The 21,080-nt window shown below is 41.9% G+C and overlaps 1 protein-coding gene across 1 annotated transcript; it reads right to left on the bottom strand.

The window, feature by feature from the left end:
• Nucleotides 1–963: 963 nt before the first annotated feature.
• Nucleotides 964–19,219, bottom strand: NTMT2 (N-terminal Xaa-Pro-Lys N-methyltransferase 2). The gene is made up of 4 exons (XM_058701297.1): nt 18,766–19,219; nt 8,216–8,391; nt 2,095–2,344; nt 964–1,300 (listed from the first exon to the last, which is right to left on the bottom strand). Exons 1-4 carry the CDS (start codon nt 18,917–18,919, stop codon nt 1,029–1,031), a joined length of 852 nt encoding a protein of 283 aa, XP_058557280.1. The 5' UTR covers nt 18,920–19,219; the 3' UTR covers nt 964–1,028.
• Nucleotides 19,220–21,080: the final 1,861 nt, after the last annotated feature.

Raw genomic sequence — 21,080 nt, 5'->3', positions numbered from 1 at the left:
TAGATCTTCTTTAATTAAACTGATGTGTTGCATTTCACACAAGACTCTGTCTCAAAACACAATATATGTCAATATATAAATATATGCCTCAACATGAAGATATTGGAATGCTTCGAAGATAGGAACAGTGACATTTAAGCATTCTGCTAATAAAAATGAAATGCTGTGCTTGAATGGTGTTAGATTATTTTTAATTAAACCAATGCCTTAAATTAATCCCATTAGTTCAGTTTTCAGGTTTATCATTTCCCTTCTCTTCCCAACGTACATTCACATCAATGAAAGCAACGGGGCCAGACGCAATGAGGCAAGCGGTGTCGGGGGCCAGTGGCTAAAATTAGATTATCAATGACATTTACTTATCTGTTCACAGCTGAAATTTCAACGGTACAACGTTTTCTCCTGAAACGAGACACTTCCTCATCACTGAAATGCAGGCTTCTGTTATCAAATCACACCCATATTACATCACTGGGTGGTGAAACTGACCCCAAATAGAAAGCGAAACCATATATACCTTTTCTGTGAAGAGAAAAGCTAAAGACAAGATTAAGCAATGGGTTTGTTTTCATAAGATTATTTTGACCCGTGCCTTTCTTAATTAGGGGGAGCTTTTACTTCTAAGAGAAATAGTCGTCCCGGAGAGGAAGGGAATAGAATGCATCTAACATGAGGGCAGAGAAAGGGGGGCCTAGACTTTACCCCATCCATCCCGGAATACTCCATAATGCAAATCTTCAGGGACCAGGGCAGTTTTGTGTACAATGTGCAGTTTGGGTGTATACGGCAGTCTCTTAAAACAGTTTTCCTGATGTTTCACTCCATTTATCTGCCGGGAAATCCACCGAATGTGTGCACATACTTATAAAATTAGTGGAAACTTGTACATACTACATTGAGCATTTCCAGACATGCATTAGATCCCTTCTCTCCATCCTGCCACCCCCCGCCCCCCGCCGTGAATTATGAGGAGCGTACTTCTGTCCCAAAGCACTCCTGTGCAGTCCAGCCCCATTCCCACCTGCTGGTCAGGACTGTCCATCACTGTGCAGTGCGAACATCCACACCGGGATGCACTGTTCTGGAAAGCCATCCTGCTTCTTCTGGCCCAGCACCACCAGCCCGCTCTTCCTAATGAGGCTCCGGAGGATGTCCATGTCCCGAGTCACACTGCTGTCCGAGAGATCGAAGATACAGCCCTCCCGAGCCACGTTGTCCTTCAGTATGATGACACCGTTTTCCTTCAGGCCAGCTCGGCACTGGGAAAGAAATACAAGAAGGTCTTTGTCGGTCAGGTACCCTACAGGTGAGGCCAAGTAGATGGGGAAACAGGATGGAATGGTGGGGGGTGGGGAGGGAGGGGAGTAGGAAGGTAGGAAAGATCACAAGGCTAAGAATCAGGAGACCATTGGTTCACTCATTCATGAATTATTTAATAGCCTGAATTGTTCTGGTTGTGGGAGGCTTCATAGGAGGATAGGTATCCTCTCTGAGGAGGCTCAGTGTCCCATCTATAAACTAGATATTATGCCACCTGTTCTATCTACCTCATAGGCACGAAATAAACTATTGCCTTTCCCATGAATCCCGCCATCGTCCCCAGACAACCCAACTTTGTCATTACTGCTCTGTCTGTGTGTCTGTCCCCTAGACACACACACTGAGACCAATATCTAACTCACTGCTGTCTCACTTCCTGGGAATTTAAATCTAAGGAAGTCCGGTTTTGGCGCTACATGGGGATAAACTCTTTTTGACCCCACTTTTTCAAGTTTTTCAAGTATTTGGTTTTCTTTGCAGGGTTAGGTTGGTCCAAAGGCACTCCATCTCCAAGGATGGGAATTTTCAGGCTTGTGACAGAGGATGTTAGGGGAGACGGTGGGAGGACCAGAGCTGTGGGGGGAGTTTCCATGATGCCTAAGGCTGCCTAACTATCCTTAGCACAACTACAACTACATCTCCCTGAACGTCCTTGCTCCCTCTCCGCAAATCCTCAAATTAGCCCCAAGTATTGTCTTCTCTCTCTCTCTCTCTCTCTCTCTCTCTCTCTCTCGGAAGGGGACAAAGGCAGACGCCATGCCATGCAGGACTGACCAGAGACCCACTGAATCCAGATGACATCATATCTCCCCAGTGGGGGTGCAAATTCCTGCAGGTTGTAGCAGTGGTAGCTTTCTACCTTGTCCCCGTTGACCTGCAGGTAGTTCTGGGCTTCGACGAGGAACGATTCCATCATGTCCACCAGTTCCACGCTTTTGAAAACCGGCAACAAGACATGCTTGCTGACCCTTCCTATTCCAGAGCCACAATCCAAGGCACAGTCTGTCCCAGCTCTCCCGGGGCCCTGCAGAAAGGTACCTTGTGGGATGCTTCAAGTACAGACACGTACCCTGAGTCTCCGGTTAGGATACTCCGGTTACCTCTTTGAACCAACTTTATTTAGGTCAATTTTCATATAATAAAATGTACCATTTTAAGTGTACCATTCAATGCATCCAGGCACGTACCGACTACCACAAACAAGTTATAGAACATCCAATTGCCTCTTTCAAGAAATAGCCAACACTGCTAGTTTTTACTTTCTTTGTTTTATCCAAATAGAGGTCTTGAAAAGAATTACAAAGTAAGATTTTAGAAAATAATGTTTTAGGTCTAAAAACTCAGTAATTTCCTCTAAGAAATGGGTCACAGAAAGCCCTATAAAGTAGAATGTTATTAACTGTAAATTTGGGTCAAGCCCACAGCTAAATGGACGTGCATGGTAGCTTATTGCTTTGTGAAAGAAAGAAAGAAAGAAAGAAAGAAAGAAAGAAAGAAAGAGGAAAGAAAGAAAAGAGGAAAGGACAGGGAGGAGAGGGGAGAGAGAAAGGGAGGGGAGGAAAGGGGAAGGAAGGGAAGGGGAGGGGAGGGGAGGGGAGGGGAGGGAAGGGAAGGGAAGGGAAGGGGAGGGAAGGGAAGGGAGAGAGGAGAGGTGAGGTGAAATGAAGCGAAAGGAGAAAACCTTACAGACAGAATTTTACTTCAAACCCACCCCGATGGCACACAGCACATTCACATGGATAGAAGGTGTTTGTGGCAAAGTCTCCTTATCTCTTTTAATGCTAGAAATTGTTTCCTGCCTTTGTAAGAGAAACTGTATGATGTACTGTGCACAAAACCCCCTAAAATTGTTTTCATAAAGTAGGTCTCGGGGACCCTGGGTGGCTCAGTCAGTTGAGCGTCCAACTTTTTATCTTGGCTCAGGTCATGATCTCATGGTTCATGAGATCGAGCCCTGCGTGGGGTTCTGTGCTGATGGTGCAGAGCCTGCTTGGGATTCTCTCTCTCCCTTTCTCTCTAACCACCCCCCTCTTTCTCAAGATAGAAAAATAAAAAATCAACTTTAAAAAAGTAATAAAAATAAAGTAGGTCTGTACACTAAATTAACCGGAGGTGAAGGATGGATAGATGGTGGAGGAGGAAATCAGCCAATGAAAACTTTCTCAAACTTGCTTCTGTAAAGTAGTATATTCATATGCACATATGCATATATATATATATATATATATATATATATGGCCAGCTGAAACTCTGAGATATATATTATTTGGCCTCTCTATATTATCTGGTCTAAATTATTTGTCCATAATTGGGATGACTGCTAAATAGATTTTGTGCTAGAAATTATAATAATAAGATCTTGCCAATCAAGATCTTAAGGAGAAAGCCTACTCTTGTTTTCTCAGGAACTAAGAATTTAAGAAAAGATTTGAGCAGAAGGAAACATCAGAAATGCCGCTTTCTAGTCCACTCAAAGGGCCTTCTGTACAGCAATAAAGGCACAGTGAAGAACAAAAAGTGAAGACATTTTGGCTTCTTTTCAAATGGAATCATAATAAGCATGATTTATCATGTGCTTATATATAGAAGCTCTTTGCATCTGTAATAACTAACATCAAAACAACTCCACAAGATAATGATTACCCCCCAGTTTGAAGCTGAGGAATCTTGGGTTTCCACAGCTAATGGCAGACCTAGAACTTGAACAGGGAACTGTGTGAATCCAAAGGCAGTTCTACCTTACAGCCGTCCCCTCAAGCGCCAACTCCGATTCCCTTGATAGTATCTGTCCGATGCTACGCTGAAAAATATTTTAAGGCTTCACCGAGACTGAGCAGGAAAGAGCTCTGTGATTGGCTAGTGATGTCTCCCTTGAGTATGGGAAGGGGGACGTGGTGGTACCCATACCATGTATTTGCCATTTCCACTTACACGATGCCACCTCCCTCATTCAGATGTTATAACGTAAACTAAACTCATTCAGAGAAAAAGAAGACCTAGGCTAAAGGCTTATGCTGTGAGCGCCATAAAGAAAACATCCCTTAAGTAAATCCACAACATAAACACGATGGGTGGGATAAGTATAGGAACATTATTGTAAGCTGTCGAAATGATCTTAGTAGAAATGTGTATACTCAGAGATTACTACAAATTTTTCTTACCATTACTTGGCCTTCAAGTCTCTACAGATCATGTTGCTCACATTATTGTAGCAAGTGGCCTTAGAATTAGAACCATAGAAGGATAAAGCAAAGAGGGCGCGGAGACCTATGCCAGAGTTGTCAGATTACAATAGCTGACCTCCTTTTTCTCATTGAACAAATAAACCTGAAGCTGCTCTTGTTAAAGTGAGGCAGAGCCTCACCCGCTCGCCCTTCCTGTCATTCTCCCAGTAGGACCTTGAAGGATCTCAGCAAAACCCTAGAGTGCTTAAAGCACTCCTGTCTAATTTCCCTACTTTTTTATACCAAGAAATTGAGGCTCAGAGAGGGGAAATGTTTGAAATAGAATTCCCTTGAAAATTCTCACTCTCTGATTTATATTTTTCACCAACGGAGACGTGCAATATTTGACTATAATTACTTTCGAAACAATGGTCATTTACAAATACAGAAAGGTAACTTTCACCCAAATTGTGTGTACTGCTCACCTCTCACCACTGTGGCTTAGTTGTATTTATTATATTTCACTGCATATGGCTGCCACTGCCTCCCATATTCTTTCTGTCTTTCACATGCAGCTCGTATGGGAAGGGGTATTTAAAGCCCATTCTCGGGGCGCCTGGGTGGCTCAGTCGGTTAAGCGTCCGACTTCGGCTCAGGTCATGATCTCACGGTCGGTGAGTTCGAGCCCCGTGTCCGGCTCTGTGCTGACAGCTCAGAGCCTGGAGCCTGCTTCGGATTCTGTGTCTCCCTCTCTGCCCCTCCCCCACTCGTGCTCTGTCTCTGTCTCAGAAATAAACAGACATTAAAAAAAAAATTTAAAGACCATTCTCAGGGACATCTCCTGCCTCCTGGACACCAAGGCTGCCTGTATTGAAATCTGATGTCCTTCCATGAATGTGACTGGACCTATATACAAGGTGTGATTTCAAAGCAAGATGTTTTGTTAATTTCATTCTCATTTATAGTATTGTCTTCACACTTATGGATTCATATAAAATAGTAAAATACTCTTGGGAATTTGGTTTTAGTTTTGATCCTGCCTACATGTTTTGTTTTCAAGGACATCATTGTAAGTTCATTCCTGTGGGATTTAAAACTCAAAAGGAAGTGCTGAATGCCACTGTATAGAAACCGTGAAATATAACAAGTGAGACCCAGAGTTTTTAATCATCCAATCTCTGAGAAATGTCAATAGATAAATACCATCAAATACTGATTACTTTTTACAAATTGCCACTTTCCCCCACTAGAAAGCTAAAATGAGGACCGTTATCAGCTGTGCCATTGACATCACCTTGGTATCATTTGTTTATTTGCTAAAGTAAACATAAACGCAGCAAGTTTAAACAACTTTTCTCACTGTCCCATGTCACTAAGTGTTGAAAGGAAAGCAAAACTTTAAATTAAACAATCTGCCTTTTCCCAGTTGACATAAGGATAAATCATGTCAGATACTCATATTCCATAACTCCTTGTATCTTGACCTGGATACTAATTTAGCAGATTATTGAGGTCAAAGTACAAAAATATCATTTCTTTAAAAAGACTGTTTATACTCAGTTAGAGGTCACGGTTTCACAATGAGCCTTGTCTCCTAAGAAGGACTCCTTATATTTGTTTGAAAAGAGCAGGCTCCTCTTTTCCAACACAAATATGCGAGCACAAGGCTGTTTCCTTTCCCAGGTCCATGGGCGTTGTATGGGCTCTGTCTGCCCAGCATCCCTGTGGTCAGCTTGGCACTCCACATGGAGTGACAAGACAGCTGGATTACTAACTAAGCTTCTGAAATGCACTGGGATCAAAGTCAGCCTCACCACGAGGCAGGCAGAAGGGAGAGCTTTCGGCCGGGCCGGAGGAGAACTGAGGTCTGTGGTACACACACACACACACACACATACACACACACACACACACCCCAAGGATTTTTCTGCTTCATGAGACAAATGGAAAAAATATGTCACGGTTAAGAGTAGAGAGTCTGGTGTCAGACAGGCCTGGCTGGACTTCAGTCCCTGCTCTGTCTCTTACCAGCTGCATAACCTTGACGACTTAGCCAACGTGTCCAAACCTCGGTTTCTACAACTGTAAAAAATACGGATGATAATAGTACTTACCTTCTAGAATTCTTTTGAAAGGTAATCAAGACGATACTTCTAAAGTGCTTAGCAGAGGGACTATTGCAGGAAAAGCACTCCGTGAAATCAGTCAGTGATACTGATTTCGAAATACTCCAGGTTATCCTGACCTACAAACATTCATGGACGTCATCTCCAGCTTCATGGTCCTTCGTGGCCACAGCTGATGTTCAGACACGTCGGCCCCGATGGATGCTCCATCCTGATTTAACTTCTCTGCTCAGACACTTGGTGCTCCACGGAGGTTGGATGTGAAGTGAACCTCACCTCAACACTAAGGATATTCTTGATAGTGCACTTGAAAAACCTAACTCAGATATTTATAATATTGATAATGCTTCCCTTATCAGGATACAATGGGCTCCAAATTTCAAACAGATGACTTCCAAATGAATTGGAACGAAACCTGGTTGCCAGTTAGGACTTTGTCTTCAGTAGGACCAACAACAGCTTTGTGGTGTCGGCAGCTTTATTAAATCTATTCTAGCAACTAAATGAAGTTCCTGAAACTCTAATGAATGCATTTTATGAAAGCCTGTTATTACTTTTTTTAATTTTTTAATGTTTATTTTTTTTTGAGAGAGAGACAGAGATAGGGACAGAGCATGAGCAGGGGAGGGGCAGAGAGAGAGGGAGACACAGAATCGGAAACGGTCTCCAGGCTCCGAGCCGTCAGCACAGAGCCCCATGCAGGGCTCGAACTCACGGACCGTGAGATCATGACCTGAGCCGAAGTCAGACGCTTAACTGACTAAGCCACCCAGGCACCCCAAAGCCTGTTATTATTAGTAGTAGCAATAAATTAGATTTATTGGGTAATAATTATGCACAACAAAGCAAGCACATTGCTTTGCACATTGGCTCATTGGATCTTCGTATTATCCTCTGAGGTAGGTTCGATGGTTAATGCCCTAGTCACAGGTGAGAAAACTGAAGCTTACAGCATTTAAGGAACCATTCCAAGGTTGCTTGTACATTAAATAGAAGAACCTAATGACTATAGAGCTGAAGATTATTGTCCCTACCCTCTACTGTCTTGTCTCCATCTGACAGGGAAGTGAGGAAGCAGTTTCACCCAACCCTGGGGCTACAAAGAGACCACATGATTTCAAGGCGATGTCTGAACTACGTATTAAATAATATAAAGAGATTCTACTGTACTTCTCATTTTCAAGCCAAACATAGGCATGCACTTCCTTACTATATTGCATTTGTATTGCAGGAAATCAGTAAATCGCCCCAAGATCCCAAATGGCATGATCTCTCATCAGTCATCTGGGTGTGAACGGTTTCATCTGGAAGACTATAAAAGAGATGTCTTCTTAATTCCCCCAATCGTAGTATTAGCACTGCTAGTTCCCTTTCCCCTGAAGCATGAGAGATTAGCTGAGGCTATAGGATGGTGAAAGGCCAAGGGGGATAAGCCAGTGGTTTGATGCGACCCATCCCTTCTGAACATTTTAAAAGAGGCTTTCGGGCTCAACTCTTGGCTGAGCCATATGGCTTTAATACGACTTGAATGACCACACAGAAGCATGTGAGCTCAATGTTTGTGAGGACTTTGCTTCCTCATCAAGCTGCAGTTGCATAACTCACCCCAACAAACTTCCGAAGAAAGTCCCGAGAAGCCTGGATATCTGGGATGGACAGTTCAATGAAATTTCCCATCATACCCTCTTCTGTAGCTGGTACTTCTTGATAGAAAAGTTTAGCTCTGGCATAGAACTGCATCTCCCCATTGATGATTTGACTTGTTAAAGCATACAATTTCACTGCAAATGAAATAATATTTATCAATATGTATATGACAGAACAAGTTCAATCTTATCACACATGGAATTGTTTCTCAGAAGCCTGCCCATTTGTCATGTGGAGGAAAGGGCACAGTCAGAAGATCTGGGTCTGAGTTCTGGCTCAGTGACTTACTCGATATGTAGCCTTGAGAAAACTTCTTAACCCCTCTGATCTTTGGGTAGCTCATGCACAGTGGCATTTTCATGACTTAATGACCCTATAGTTTAATGAAACTGTAGCTTATTACTGTATATATGTTTTTAAGTTTGGCAGTATTTGTTATCGTAGAATAAAGAATGTCACAAGGACGCCTGGGTGGCTCAGTGGGTTAAGCATCCGAGTCTTGATTTTTGGCTCAGGTCATGATCTCAGGTCATGGTTCATGGGCTCAAGCCCCACTATGGGCTCCTTGCTGAGTGTGGAGACTGCTTGGGATTCTCACTCGCCCTCTCTCTCTGCCCCTCCTGTGCTCTCTCTCTCAAAATAAACTTAAAAAAAAAAACCACAGCATGTCACAAGTTTCACAGTGAGTTTTATCTTTGAGCTCCAAGTGTTTTATGAGGATTTAACTGTTAATCTTTACTTCTAATCACAAAGTACATTTGGGGTAGCTATTTTTCACCTCTTTTTTAAGCAACTCACACTGAAATATCTCTTTGTATCAACATTACAGAAAATGTGCTTAAGCTCTATCTTCTGAAAACAAAATAATTAAAAAATGTTTATTTTATTTTTATTTATTTATTTTATTTATTATTTTATTTATTTATGTTATGTTTATTTTAAAATGTATATTTATTGAGCAACTCTTCCATAGCAGGCAGTGTGCTAGGCACATTCTCATATACTGCGTCACTTCGTTATTTTAGACACTGCATGAGGTATTATTTTAACACATTTATTTTTTGAAAAACATATGTTCCAACTTCTGAGAGGCAAATTTGCATGCATTTAAGTGATCTTTGTAGGTGAAAATATACCTCTTCAGGTATAAAATACAAAAGGGTTGCCATATTAGAGGACATTCAGGAGGAAATGGTAGAGAGTGAATGAAAGGAAGGAATTTCTCGTTCAAGAATGTAAACTGAATGCATTTGTCTTTCCTCCTTCCCCATATTCCCCCCAAATTGTTTTAATAACCTCAACACATAACTGAAGAAAATGAGAGGGGGGGGCCACCGATGGATTCATGACTTCAACAACTGTCTGGAAGACAAAAAAGTAGATGGAACAAAGCTAAAAAATTTGCAGCCTCAGATAGTTGCAAAAGGAAATAAGAGTTAATAAAAAAAACCAGTGAAAGGACAAATGCACCCTCCCAAAAGCAACTGATAGCACAACTGTAATCCTGGGCAGGGAAGTATCTTCTCTTTAAAAAAAATTTTTTTTTAATTAATCGCCTAAGGAGACCTAAACCAGTTAGTATAGGATCCTGGAATACCACTTATTTTGTCATAGAGAGAACTCTAAGCATCACATCTGCTCACACAGGTGAGACTTTAGTAAGATCTACTAAAGACATATATACCAGAAGAAACATTCTCCATTACCTAGAATCATTGACCCTGTTCTTTATTCCTAACTGTGGATGAACAATGATTTCCAAACACATGGGGCTAAAGTGGCAGTCTGAAAGAAAAAATAGAGATAAACAATCAGAAATGACCCCAAAGGAAATAGAACTAACTCAAGAAATGGATGAGAATTTGGACCAAAACTAAACAGAAAATTCACATATCCTTGGAGAGATATGAGAACTGGTGCATCCATAAATCAATGATAAGATGCCAAGAAAGCGATAATTCAACGAATAATAACGACTTCTTAGAAATTAAAGTTTTGATTACCAAAAACTTTGGAATACAACTTTGGGTAAATTTGTCAGGACAGAAACAAAAAGACAGATGTGGAAAACAGAGGTAAAAAGATTAGAGCTATAAAGACTTAATTCAGGAGGCTCAAACATCAAACCAATTAGGATTTTTAAGAACAGAGAAACAGAAGGAAGAAAATTATCAAAGAAATAATAGAAGAAAATTTCCCAGAGCTAAAAGTGATTGTAGGATCGAACAAGTTCTGAGCAGCATGGATATAAAAAAATAATAATAATGAAATAAATGCCACATTTACACAAATCCTTAGGAAATTTCAAAATGCAAAGAGTAAGAATTAGAAGATTCTAAAGTTATTTAGAGGGGAAAAGGTGGTTGACCCTCAAGGGTTGCCAGATTTAGCAAATAAAAATATGAGACACACAATTAGCTTTTAATTTCAGTTAAACAAACAATTTCATAGTATAAATATACTTGAAATATTGCATATCACATGAGACATACTTACACTAAAGATTATTTTTTGATTATTTTAAATTCAAATTTATTTGGAGTTTTATATTTTATCTGGTAACTCTATACTCAAAGGACTAGAGTCATGCTTATAACACAAGTCTCATTAGAAACACTAGAAAACAGGGGCACCTGTCTGGCTCAGTCAGTAGATCATGTGGCTCTTGATCTCACGATTGCGAGTTCAAGTCCTATGTTGGGTGAAGAGATTACTTACAAATAAAATCTTTAAAAACAAAGAAGCAATGCCATCAATATTCTTAGGGAAAAGTATTTTGAAGCTAAAACTTAATACCCCATCAAACTGTGAAAGAATATTTACCTACCATGGATTCATTCTTCAGAAGTTTGTTGAAGCAATATTCCAGCCCAATGAGTGTTCAAATCAAGAGAAGATACATGTTAAAAGACAATGAAAGTAATCCAAGAATCCAAAGAAAACAAATTCCCAAATGACAGATACTTATCAGATCTAGAAAGTTTTTATTACAACAGAAACTATAGTCCTCAGAAACATAAGTTCATCCAGAAGTAGAATGAATTGGATTCTGGGCAATAGACAGAGTAGATAAGAAGCAAGGAGACATTAGTGATGTTCTAAAGAAGACATATTTTTAATCTCAACCATCACAAATAAAAGATAGGTGGAAACTCCAAGCAAAATACACAACAGTACAAAATGTTCTGATCAGGATGTAAAGCAAACCAAAATAGACATAATTGCCAGTAGAAAGAAAAGACACAATAAGAGAGAAAAGAGAGTCTATTTAACCTTCACTAGAAATCATTTTTCTTCAGGTAACACCAAGATTGTGAAATTGGACTAATGTACTATTTGTCTCTGGATTAAATAACAATGACATAGTCCCAAATTGTGATTTTAGAAGTTAAAAATCCAACAAACACCACTTATATTAAAATATTCCATCATAATACATTCCATCTATGGAGTTACATCAGTATTTCCAACTCAAAGACTTTGGAGCCACTGTTTGGATCTTTTAATGGTCATGAACTTACTGAAAGGGATATAAGAATCAGTTCGATCTACATCATTTCTAGAGACTAACAATATTATATACTATATCTCCCATATATACTATTATACATTGATTGTTTTTAAAATATCTTCTAAAAGTATTAAATATATAGATGCTTTTTGCCATCTTATACACATATTAGCAACTGACTGGGGAAATACAACATTAAAAGGAGAGTCTTCATGTTGAGAACATTGGGAACCACTCACCTACACCAATCTCCCTTCTCTAGCACTTGGTAAAGTGCTGTGTAAACAGCAGGTGGCTCAATAAATTCAACAGGGATGACAAAAATCAAGCATAACTGTCCCCATAGCATGACTGCTCCAAATTGTTCAGTATGTCTCAGAAAACCAGGCTAGGAAATCACAGTTCATAGTCTTCCCCGAGCTCCATGCTCCCCGGGATCACAAGCGAGCCACAGCCCAGGAGTTTCCTTGATCCAACCAAAGCAGCAAAGCAGCCACACTCATCATCACCTTAAGTCAACTAGTTGGTGAAGTCCATTAAAAACCTTAATCTGGAAATGAGAACGGTCCATTATGCCAGCAACGTTTAGACCACAAGTGAATGCCAAGCCCAGCAGGGGTCAGTCTCAATAGGTAGGTTTTTATGGTTATGGGCTTGAGTTCTCATTTTCACCTAATTGACAGGAGCATTTCACTAAAACGATATATGAGGTGTCATGGCCAGCCCCAGGTTCTCCCCTCCTGATAGCTCCTGCAATGGTGCAAGTTGACTCAGATAAGGTAATCAGTCATCAGCCTGTGCCTTTTTACTACAGAAACACACCTTGTAGCTCATTCTTGTAGGACTGCAAGATCTCTGTGAAACGTGGGGTAGTCTAAGACGGAGTTCTTGATATAGTTCTATTCGTTCTTGATATGATATGGTGCTTATTTCTTGACCTACCTTATGGGCTGACCTCCCAAGAACCTTGCAATAGTGTACTTGTTACAAAAAAGAAAGTAGAATACTAGTTGATTTGCCCTGAAGAATCTAGATCCTGTGAACTCCCTGAGGAAAATGTTGTAAATAGCTAAGGGCTTACATCTGCTGAATATCTTCTTGCCTTTTCATTTCCTTTCTATTCCTTTTTGTTTTTCTAAATGGTTGGTTATAGTTAGTTTAGACTTTATTCCAGACGTTAGAACTGTTTGTCAACTGAAAATTTATCTGAGAGGATGGGTAGGCTAAGTTTAGACGTTTAGTTTGAAATGATTTGTGATAGGATATTGGATCATGCTAACCTTTTATTTATAAGCGAAAGAAAGAAAGAAAGAAAGAAAGAAAGAAAGAAAGAAAGAAAGAAAGAAGAAAAATTAAAAAAGAAAAGCCCAATTAGGACATGCCCTTATGAAGGATAAGACCTTCCATAAAAGAAATTTGCAGATGAGCCCTTCCCAATTTAGCTATTAAATAATTAATGATAAAAATGAAAGGAAGGGAGGGAGGGAGGGAGGGAGGGAGGGAGGGAGAAAGATCTAGGTACCATAGAATATTATTCAGCAAAAAAAAAACGAAGGAAATCTTGCCATTTAAAACAACATGGATACATGGATAGACCCTGAGGGTATCATGCTAAGTGAAATCCATCACCGCAGAAAGACAAATACCATATGATCTCACTTGTACGTGAAATCTTAAAAAAACTGAACTCATATCCATTTTTTTCACCAGCAGGGCTGGGGAGTAGAACTTTATCAGTATTTCTGGTGGAATCCAAAGGTCTGGTGGGCCAGAATGCTAGAGTTATCATTATCAAGTCTCAGAATTGCCCTGAGGGGCCCTGTAGGTTTGATTTGCTCCCTGAATGCCTTAGCCATCTGGTGTTTCTTGTCTCTAAAATAATGCACTGCCTACCCTAAAAAAGTTTTAGAGGGATGTTTCCTTTTCAGCTGAAGACGAGTTCAGTGTTTCCTAATTCTTTTCAGGCTTTAACACCAATGAGGTAACAAAAGGGAGGGCGGGAGGGACAACACACTTTTCCCACCACACATCACATCCCCTACTCACTTGGCTGACGTCTTCCCAACTCTCTATTTCTACTTGAGCGTCCTACCTCACCTACTATCAAATTTTAGAAGGCCGGAAGTCAGGCCGAGATAGTGGGGACAGATTTCTGGTGAGAATATCATCGGAAGGGTCAGAAGCTGATTCAGCAAGTCGCCATGCCTCGTCTGCACCTGTGCGGCATCGTGTGGGGGTCTCTGTCACTCTGTTTCCACTTTCCATGAAAACCGCCAGTGTGGGTCTCCCTACACTGAATTCCTCACGAGAAGGCGATATCTTACTTGTCTGTGCCATCCCAAGACTTACCATTATGCTTAACCCATAGCAGGCGTCCTTTGACTATTCGCTGACTAAATGAATATTGTCTTGCGTTTTGTTCTTCGAGTAACATACAGGTTCAACAAAATGGAGAGTGGCTACAGGGAAAAGCTGACATAAGTGACACAAGTTACAGTTTTCATATAGTTTGTAAGATTCTATCCTCCTAATTAGGCATACCCATGTAATAAGAAAATAGTAACTATCATTGATCGCACATGGATGTACGCCCTACCTATGCTAAGCATTTATATTAACTGAATAGGTGAGAGATGGTATTATCCATGGAAGAACACGAGGCAGCAAGAACACGAGCCCAAGTTCAAGTAGCTAGTGAGGACACAACTGGAATTCAAACCCAGGTCTATTTTTTTTTAATGTTTTATTATTTATTTTTGAGAGAGAGGGATAGAGAGAAAGAGAGAGAAAGAGAGCAAGTGAAGGAGGGGCAGAGAGAAAGGGAGACAGGATCCGAAGCAGGCTCTAGGCTCTGAAGTGTCAGCACAGAGCCCGACGCAGGGCTCAGACTCACGAACCACGAGATCATGACCTGAGCCCAAGTCGGATGCTTAACCACCTAAGCCACCCAGGCGTCCCTAAACCTAGGTCTATTTAAATCCCAAACCCGTATCTCATCCGTCTCATGCTGTGTATCTGAAAGTCTGCTAAATAAAAAGGGGAGTTATCTGGTTCTCCATTTCTTTAAAGAGAAAAATAATCTTGCAGCTTTGCGAAGGGAACAGTAAACATTTGAACAAAGCATCACTGTTCAGGGAGTTGTACAGCAACACCGGCCACGGGGGTGAAATCAATTTGAAAAATGCCAATGGTTATACGCTGAGTTTTATTTGGCAGTCCCACGTGTCTTACAGGATGTGTTTTTATTAACTCTGGCTTTTAATTGTGATGGCAAAAAGGTGACCATTGTTATCAATTTCCTCCTCAGAGACTTACTCTTCTAGAAAGAGTCAAGTAAAGGGTGGGTACTAAGAACTTGTGGCAACAGTACACCGGGCATTGTACTAAACACTTTCTTACCATCTCTTCACATTTTCTCTTTTACTCCTCACCATGATAACTCAAAACTGGGATTATGCACATCATTTTGCAGATGAGTGATGGGTGACGCAGAATGATTTAGTAACTTGATATCACACAGAAACGAATGTGTGGGTCCCGCCCCACCCCGATTCTGCTGAACTCTGTGGAACCATTGTTCTAAAGGTGAAGTTAGACTAAGACTTTAACGAAGTCCAGGAGTGCTAGACTCTTGCTCAATATATAACTAATAAATATTCATTGACTTCTGTGTACTTGGAAATACACGGTGGATAGTGCTGGAAGAATTACTGACTGGTTAACTTACAGGAACGTCTCCATCAGGCCTTGCACGAGCCCCTTTGAGCCCTGGTATATAAACTGGAGATGTATATAATTGTTTTCCTGTTTACTTCCTATCTGTGCACAAACAGCCACCTTTGGCAATTTTCATTGGGAGGCAGCAGGATTTTGAGGTTCAAAAAAGGCAGATTTGGAGTCAGACCGCCCGGGTCGAACCCCGCTCCACCACCCAAAGCCACGTGACCCGCAGCAGGTTACTTAACTCCTGCCTGAAGAGGGGATGTATTCAGTGGCATAGCTGAGCCTTCACTGGAGATTTTTAGGATGCGCGCTCTTGCTTTTCCACGAATTTCTGAAGCTAGCCAAGGATATTTGAGCAAAGGTCCCCATGACTGAATGTCCCTGCAGAGCGTGCTGTTAGGGACTGGCTACCCAATGCAGGCAGTTAGCAGGAGGGAGGAAGGAAAGAAGGAATCAAAGAGTCTGGTTAGCCACATCCTTCCCATAATTACCCTAAACAACAAACTCTCTGTGTATACCCTGCAATAGCCATTCCTTAACCTTTTTTTTTTAAGGGCTTTATTTTCATTTCTGTGAAGTTTTGAAATCATCAAAAGGCGGGGGAAGCCAATTCTAAAACACCTGAGTGGAGCTGGGAGGGAGAACTACTGGCTTAGTTTTGGGTTCAGACTAAAAAGCGTTAACACCCGCGGCTGCTTGGGAAGTCCCATAGAGTGAGCTGAGCTTAACATCTTTGGTGACGCCTATTCTAAGGAAGACCTACATGGTGACATTAAAAGAGGCCTGGTTCTGAGGAAGGAAAAGGAAACACAAAAACAAAAACAAAAAAAAACGAGTCCTTATTGAGCCTTGACTGTTTGCACATATGTAACTGCATTTAATCCTTCCGATTGCCCTGTGGTTTTGAGGAAAACGATGTTCAGAGACTTCAGGAATTTGCATTAACTTTGGTGACTTTTCTATCAGCAGCAGTGCCAGAAGTCGCACTCAAGACTTTAGCGATGTGCAACTGATTATTACTAAGGGATCACTTAATCTGTTGCGAGCAGGTATTGATCGAGTTCTTTCTATGGGCCAAGAACCATGGTAAATGCTAACTATATAGATAAAGAAGAGGAAAAGTAAATGAGTCTCTATTGTCATGGGAGCTAGAGCCACTGATGAGGCCAGGCAGATAGAGCATAGATCCTGCCCCCAACCCTAAGCAGAAAATTTAGTTTCCTGTTTTACTTTGGGCTTACATGGAAGACTTTGTCAAAATGTTTGTCTTTTATTAATAATTTTTAAGAGATTGGAAATCATTGATAAACTATCAGCACATTCACAGAAGAGAAAAATAGGTAAAATCAGAATGACTCTATTGGGTAAAAAAAGGGATTTAGGCAAAATATAAATTATAGCCTACTTGTCCCAGTCAATTTTCATCTGATTTTCAGATGATACGGAAAAGATTCCTTTCCGATTCACCTTCAGCTACTTTCAGGGGTGTGTTCCTTTTCCTCTCTAGTAATTTGGTTAAATTTTTTTTAATGTTTATTTATTTTTGAGAGACAGAGCACGAGCAGGGCAGGGGCAGAGAGAGAGAGGGAGACACAGAATCCGAAGCAGGCTCCAGGCTCTGAGCTGTCAGCACAGAGCCCGACACAGGGCTCGTCAAACCCACGGACCGTGAGATCATGACCTGAGCCAAAGTCGGACACTCAACTGACTGAGCCACCCAGGCACCCCTCTAGTAATTATTTTTAAAATCTGGCAGCCATCTGCCCCTTAGTGAGTATCCTAGTAATTGTAATTGATATCTTTGTCCTGATATCTTTCTCTTGATAGCTAAGGCCACCAGGCTACCGTTATCGAGATGGGGTGCACACAAGATACTCAAGAATTAGTTCTGGAAAAGCAATGCTCTGCTGGTGTGTGGAGCAACCAGAACATCCTCACCTTCCAAATGGACTGCTCTAGTGTTCTCCAGTTGGATACAAATGAGATGCATGACACATCCTACAAGAATTACTTGTGGGCGGTGTGATCTACCAGAAAGAACCCTGGTCTTGGGTTCTTGCTTTGGTATCTAGATGAGATCTGTCTAGATTAGATCTCATCATCTCTGATTTTCTTTTCCCTGCTTGAAGAAACAAGATGGGGGGGGCGGGAGGGGGAGCGGAGGTGCACAGGTGGGAGGAAAAAAATAATGCTACTTTCCTTTCTATCCCATAATATGGCTGTGAGGATCAAATAAACTTACAAATAAGGAAAACTTTTAAGAAACATTGTCTAAGTATGAGATGAATGTATTTGTATGTCGAGAATTAAATATCCCTTCAGGAATGGATTTATGAAAAGAAAATTTCGTGGGCTGCTCGTATCTAGTTTCTTGAACGCAATACAAAGAATTATTAGTTCCTACGACGTCTGGAAAGCCTGGCTACATCAAGGGCACAATGAGGCTTTGAGACAGCCTTAAGAAAACAGACTGGGGCTGATACATACTGTTTCTGCTTTCATTGGGGGAAAATATAAATCAAAGGGGGACACTTCACTCTTTAATCGCCAGTTATTTCCTCTTCAGTGCTGTTAAGAGTTCCTTGAAGTAACCACTTTCACAGAGGCTGAGAAAAGTAGTGGAGACAAACCCGATAAGCTTTTTATTGCCCATTGTCTAATTCCCTGAAAGCAACAGGAAATAACGAAAATGGAGACAGACCACTGCCCCCAGTTTTTTTCTTAAAATACAAAGTCCAAAGTAAAATTTTGCTCCTTTTCGGCTCTCTATTATTGTGACTCAGGGAAGCCAGAAAGGATTGTGTGTGGAGTGTGGGCTCACACACACACACACACACACACACACACACACACCTTGCTCTATTATGGTTTAGTTTTTCTTTTTTGGTTTTTTTTTGGACCCTTAGTTGATATACTACTGCATTAATACTCTCACCTTTGTGTTACCTAACCTGCCCCCCGTCTCGATTTTTGCAGATATTAATAATGTCCTCTAAAACACAGGAATTGAATTTCTGTGAGCAAACCAACACCCTGGGAAGCAAATCACAGTGGCTGAGGGTGCGTGGAAATCCCAAAGCGGAGGCCTGACCTGCCAGGCAGCACCCGGCCTTTGCGCCCTGCAAGGAAGAATGCCATTGAAACATTTAAGCCCACTGACATTGGTCATGGGTTCTTTTTATCTGAAAAGAGTCCTTGTTCTAACTCCTCTTGCGCGACCTCGCCACGGTTCCCCCCTTTCTGGTCCCTTCTCTAGTAGCTCTGACTCACTTACCCAGGGGAATTTTTTCCAGCAGGTAGAGATAGCTCTGAAAGAAGTCATTGCGAATGGCTCTGTGAAGGATGAAGGACATGCTATGTCGACAGAGGTCGTCGTCGGTCTTCTGCCAGCGGGATCGAAAGGCAAAATGGGCTCCCAGGTGGGCCATGGTGAAGGGGGATGAAAATTATTCCTACAGAGGCAGGAAGCTTGCCTGGCCGTTTCTTTGAATTAGCCTTCCCTTCCTACACGAACTTGAGACTGTCATTTTAAACCGGCCCCTGTCCATCCATATCAGGAGAGGCTGTCATGGGGCGTGGGGGAGGGGCAGCAGACACAGGAGGTCAAGCTCCTGGCGCATGTCTCCGTCTGATTGCTTGGGCGACACCGCTCCAAGCCAGCAGGTGCTAAGTAAAGATGAAAACAGGCTGAGTGGGATCCTGCTTCATCCAGGAAAAAGCAGCGTCCGTCTGTAACTTCAAACAGGGACGAGCACAACCCACTAACACCCTGACTGGTTGCTCTAATTCGATTCCTAAATTGGAATTAGCCTAATTTCCATTTCAAAGCGCTGGGAACATTTTGCAGGAGATCCTGTTTCCTGATTTCCATCACTCCCCCTGGAACACAGAATCCTCAAGTTACAAGGACCCTTCAAAGTCATCCTCGCCACCCAGGCTCCTCTCATCAGTGCAAGTTTGCCCAAATCGTTTCGTAGAGGCAGATATGGGTTTCCCACTTTTAAGGATTCTCCAAGAGACGCAGTTATATGAAAACCTGTTTTGATGTTCACTACCCACCTCTGTCAGCAAATCTTTCCTTCTAGATTGCTCTAAACAACACCTCATCAGGTTAGCCTGTTTCTTCCTCTCTGTCTATCGTGGGGATGGTTTTCCTCCTAAGTATTCACTTAGTTTCTGTACCTCTGATAGGCCCTTTACCCTTCCCACATACTTTGTACCCTGGAGGCTGACCTGTATTGAGATCAGCGGACTCTCTTGCCTTCTGGATTCTAGTTGGGTCCAGCCAATGGGTGGTGCCAGCAGGAGACTGGAGGAGAATAAGCCGATGTATTTATTCCCCTGGCACCTTCCCTGTGGAGATGCCATAGGCTGACTTCTTCCTTTGGTGGAAAGTCATAGCTCCTGGCTGGCATCTTCTCATACAGATAACCTGTCCTACTTCTCATAACTGCTCCCTCCTTTACTGCCTTAGCCCTCCGGGTAGTGACGTGCCATCCTGTCACAAGCCCGGGAGTAATACACTATTCCTTGCAATTTTGCTATGCTTACCTATACCTTTTTAAATAGTCCCTTTATTTTTTTTAATTTTTTAATTAAAAATTTTTGTTAATGTCTATCTATTTTTGAGAGAGAAAGAGAGAGAGAGAAAGAGAGAGAGAGAGAGAGAACGCAAGCGGGCGAGGGGCGGAGAGAGAGGGAGACACAGAATCCAAAGCAGTCTCCAGGCTCCGAGCTGTCAGTGTAGAACCTGGAACGGGGCTCAAACCCAAGAATGAGAGATCATGACCTGAGCCAAAGTCAGATGCTTAACCAACTGAGCCACCCTGGTGCCCCCTTTTTAATTATTTTAATGTTTATTATTTATTTTTTAGAGAGAGAGAGAGGACACAAGTGGGGGAGGGGCAGAGAGCGAGGGGGACAGAGGATGCGAAGCAGGTTCTGTGCTGACAGCAGAGCCCAATGTGGGGCTCGAACTGACCAACCGTGAGATCATGTCCTGAGCCAAAGTCAGACGCTTAACTGACTGAGCCACCCCAGAGCCCCATAAATAATCCCTTTATTAAACCGGCTCAAACTCTCAACTTGTGAAGGCTGTCTCTTTCCTATAGGCACCATGACTACCCTTTGATCCCTCTAATGTTCCTAACAGGAGAGTCCATAAGAACTCAGTGCTCCATTGGACCCATATCATGTGGGACCACAGACCACCCACCAACCCCAAACATAAGCGCACACACAGATGCACCGACGCGCACATTATGCTTTGTGGTAGGCAGCATCTAAGATGGCCGCCGAAGATCCCCTGCTCCTTCCTGATAGTCACACATCTGTGTCTTCCTCTTTCCTGAAAGTGGGGTAGACTTACTGACTCACTTCTAAAGAATAAAATATGGCAGACATGAGAGGGTATCGCTTCCAAGATGAGGTTGTGAAAAAGACTGGCTTGGACATTTTCCTTTGCTCCGTTGCTTGTTTGCTCTGAGGGAAGCCAGTGCCTGTGGTGAGCTGTCCTGTGGAGAGGCCCACATGGCAAGGAAACTGTCTCAGTGCCACAGGCCTGGAGTCCAACAGGAGGAGCTAGATTCT

The sequence above is a fragment of the Neofelis nebulosa genome, chromosome 15, assembly GCF_028018385.1.
Source record: "Neofelis nebulosa isolate mNeoNeb1 chromosome 15, mNeoNeb1.pri, whole genome shotgun sequence".
NCBI lineage: Eukaryota > Metazoa > Chordata > Mammalia > Carnivora > Felidae > Neofelis > Neofelis nebulosa.
Note: the sequence above shows the minus strand (reverse complement) of the source record. Positions and strands in the feature narration are given on the sequence as shown.

Bases quoted from the DNA above. Each gene is read 5' to 3' on its own strand.
- NTMT2 (XM_058701297.1), bottom strand. From the start codon at position 18,919: ATGGCCCACCTGGGAGCCCATTTTGCCTTTCGATCCCGCTGGCAGAAG. The intron at 8,392-18,765 runs GTAAGTGAGTCA...TTTCATTTGCAG, and splicing joins GCTGGAAAAAATTCCCCTGG to TGAAATTGTATGCTTTAACA. The intron at 1,301-2,094 runs GTCAGTCCTGCA...CCTCACCTGTAG, and splicing joins CTGGATTCAGTGGGTCTCTG to GGTACCTGACCGACAAAGAC.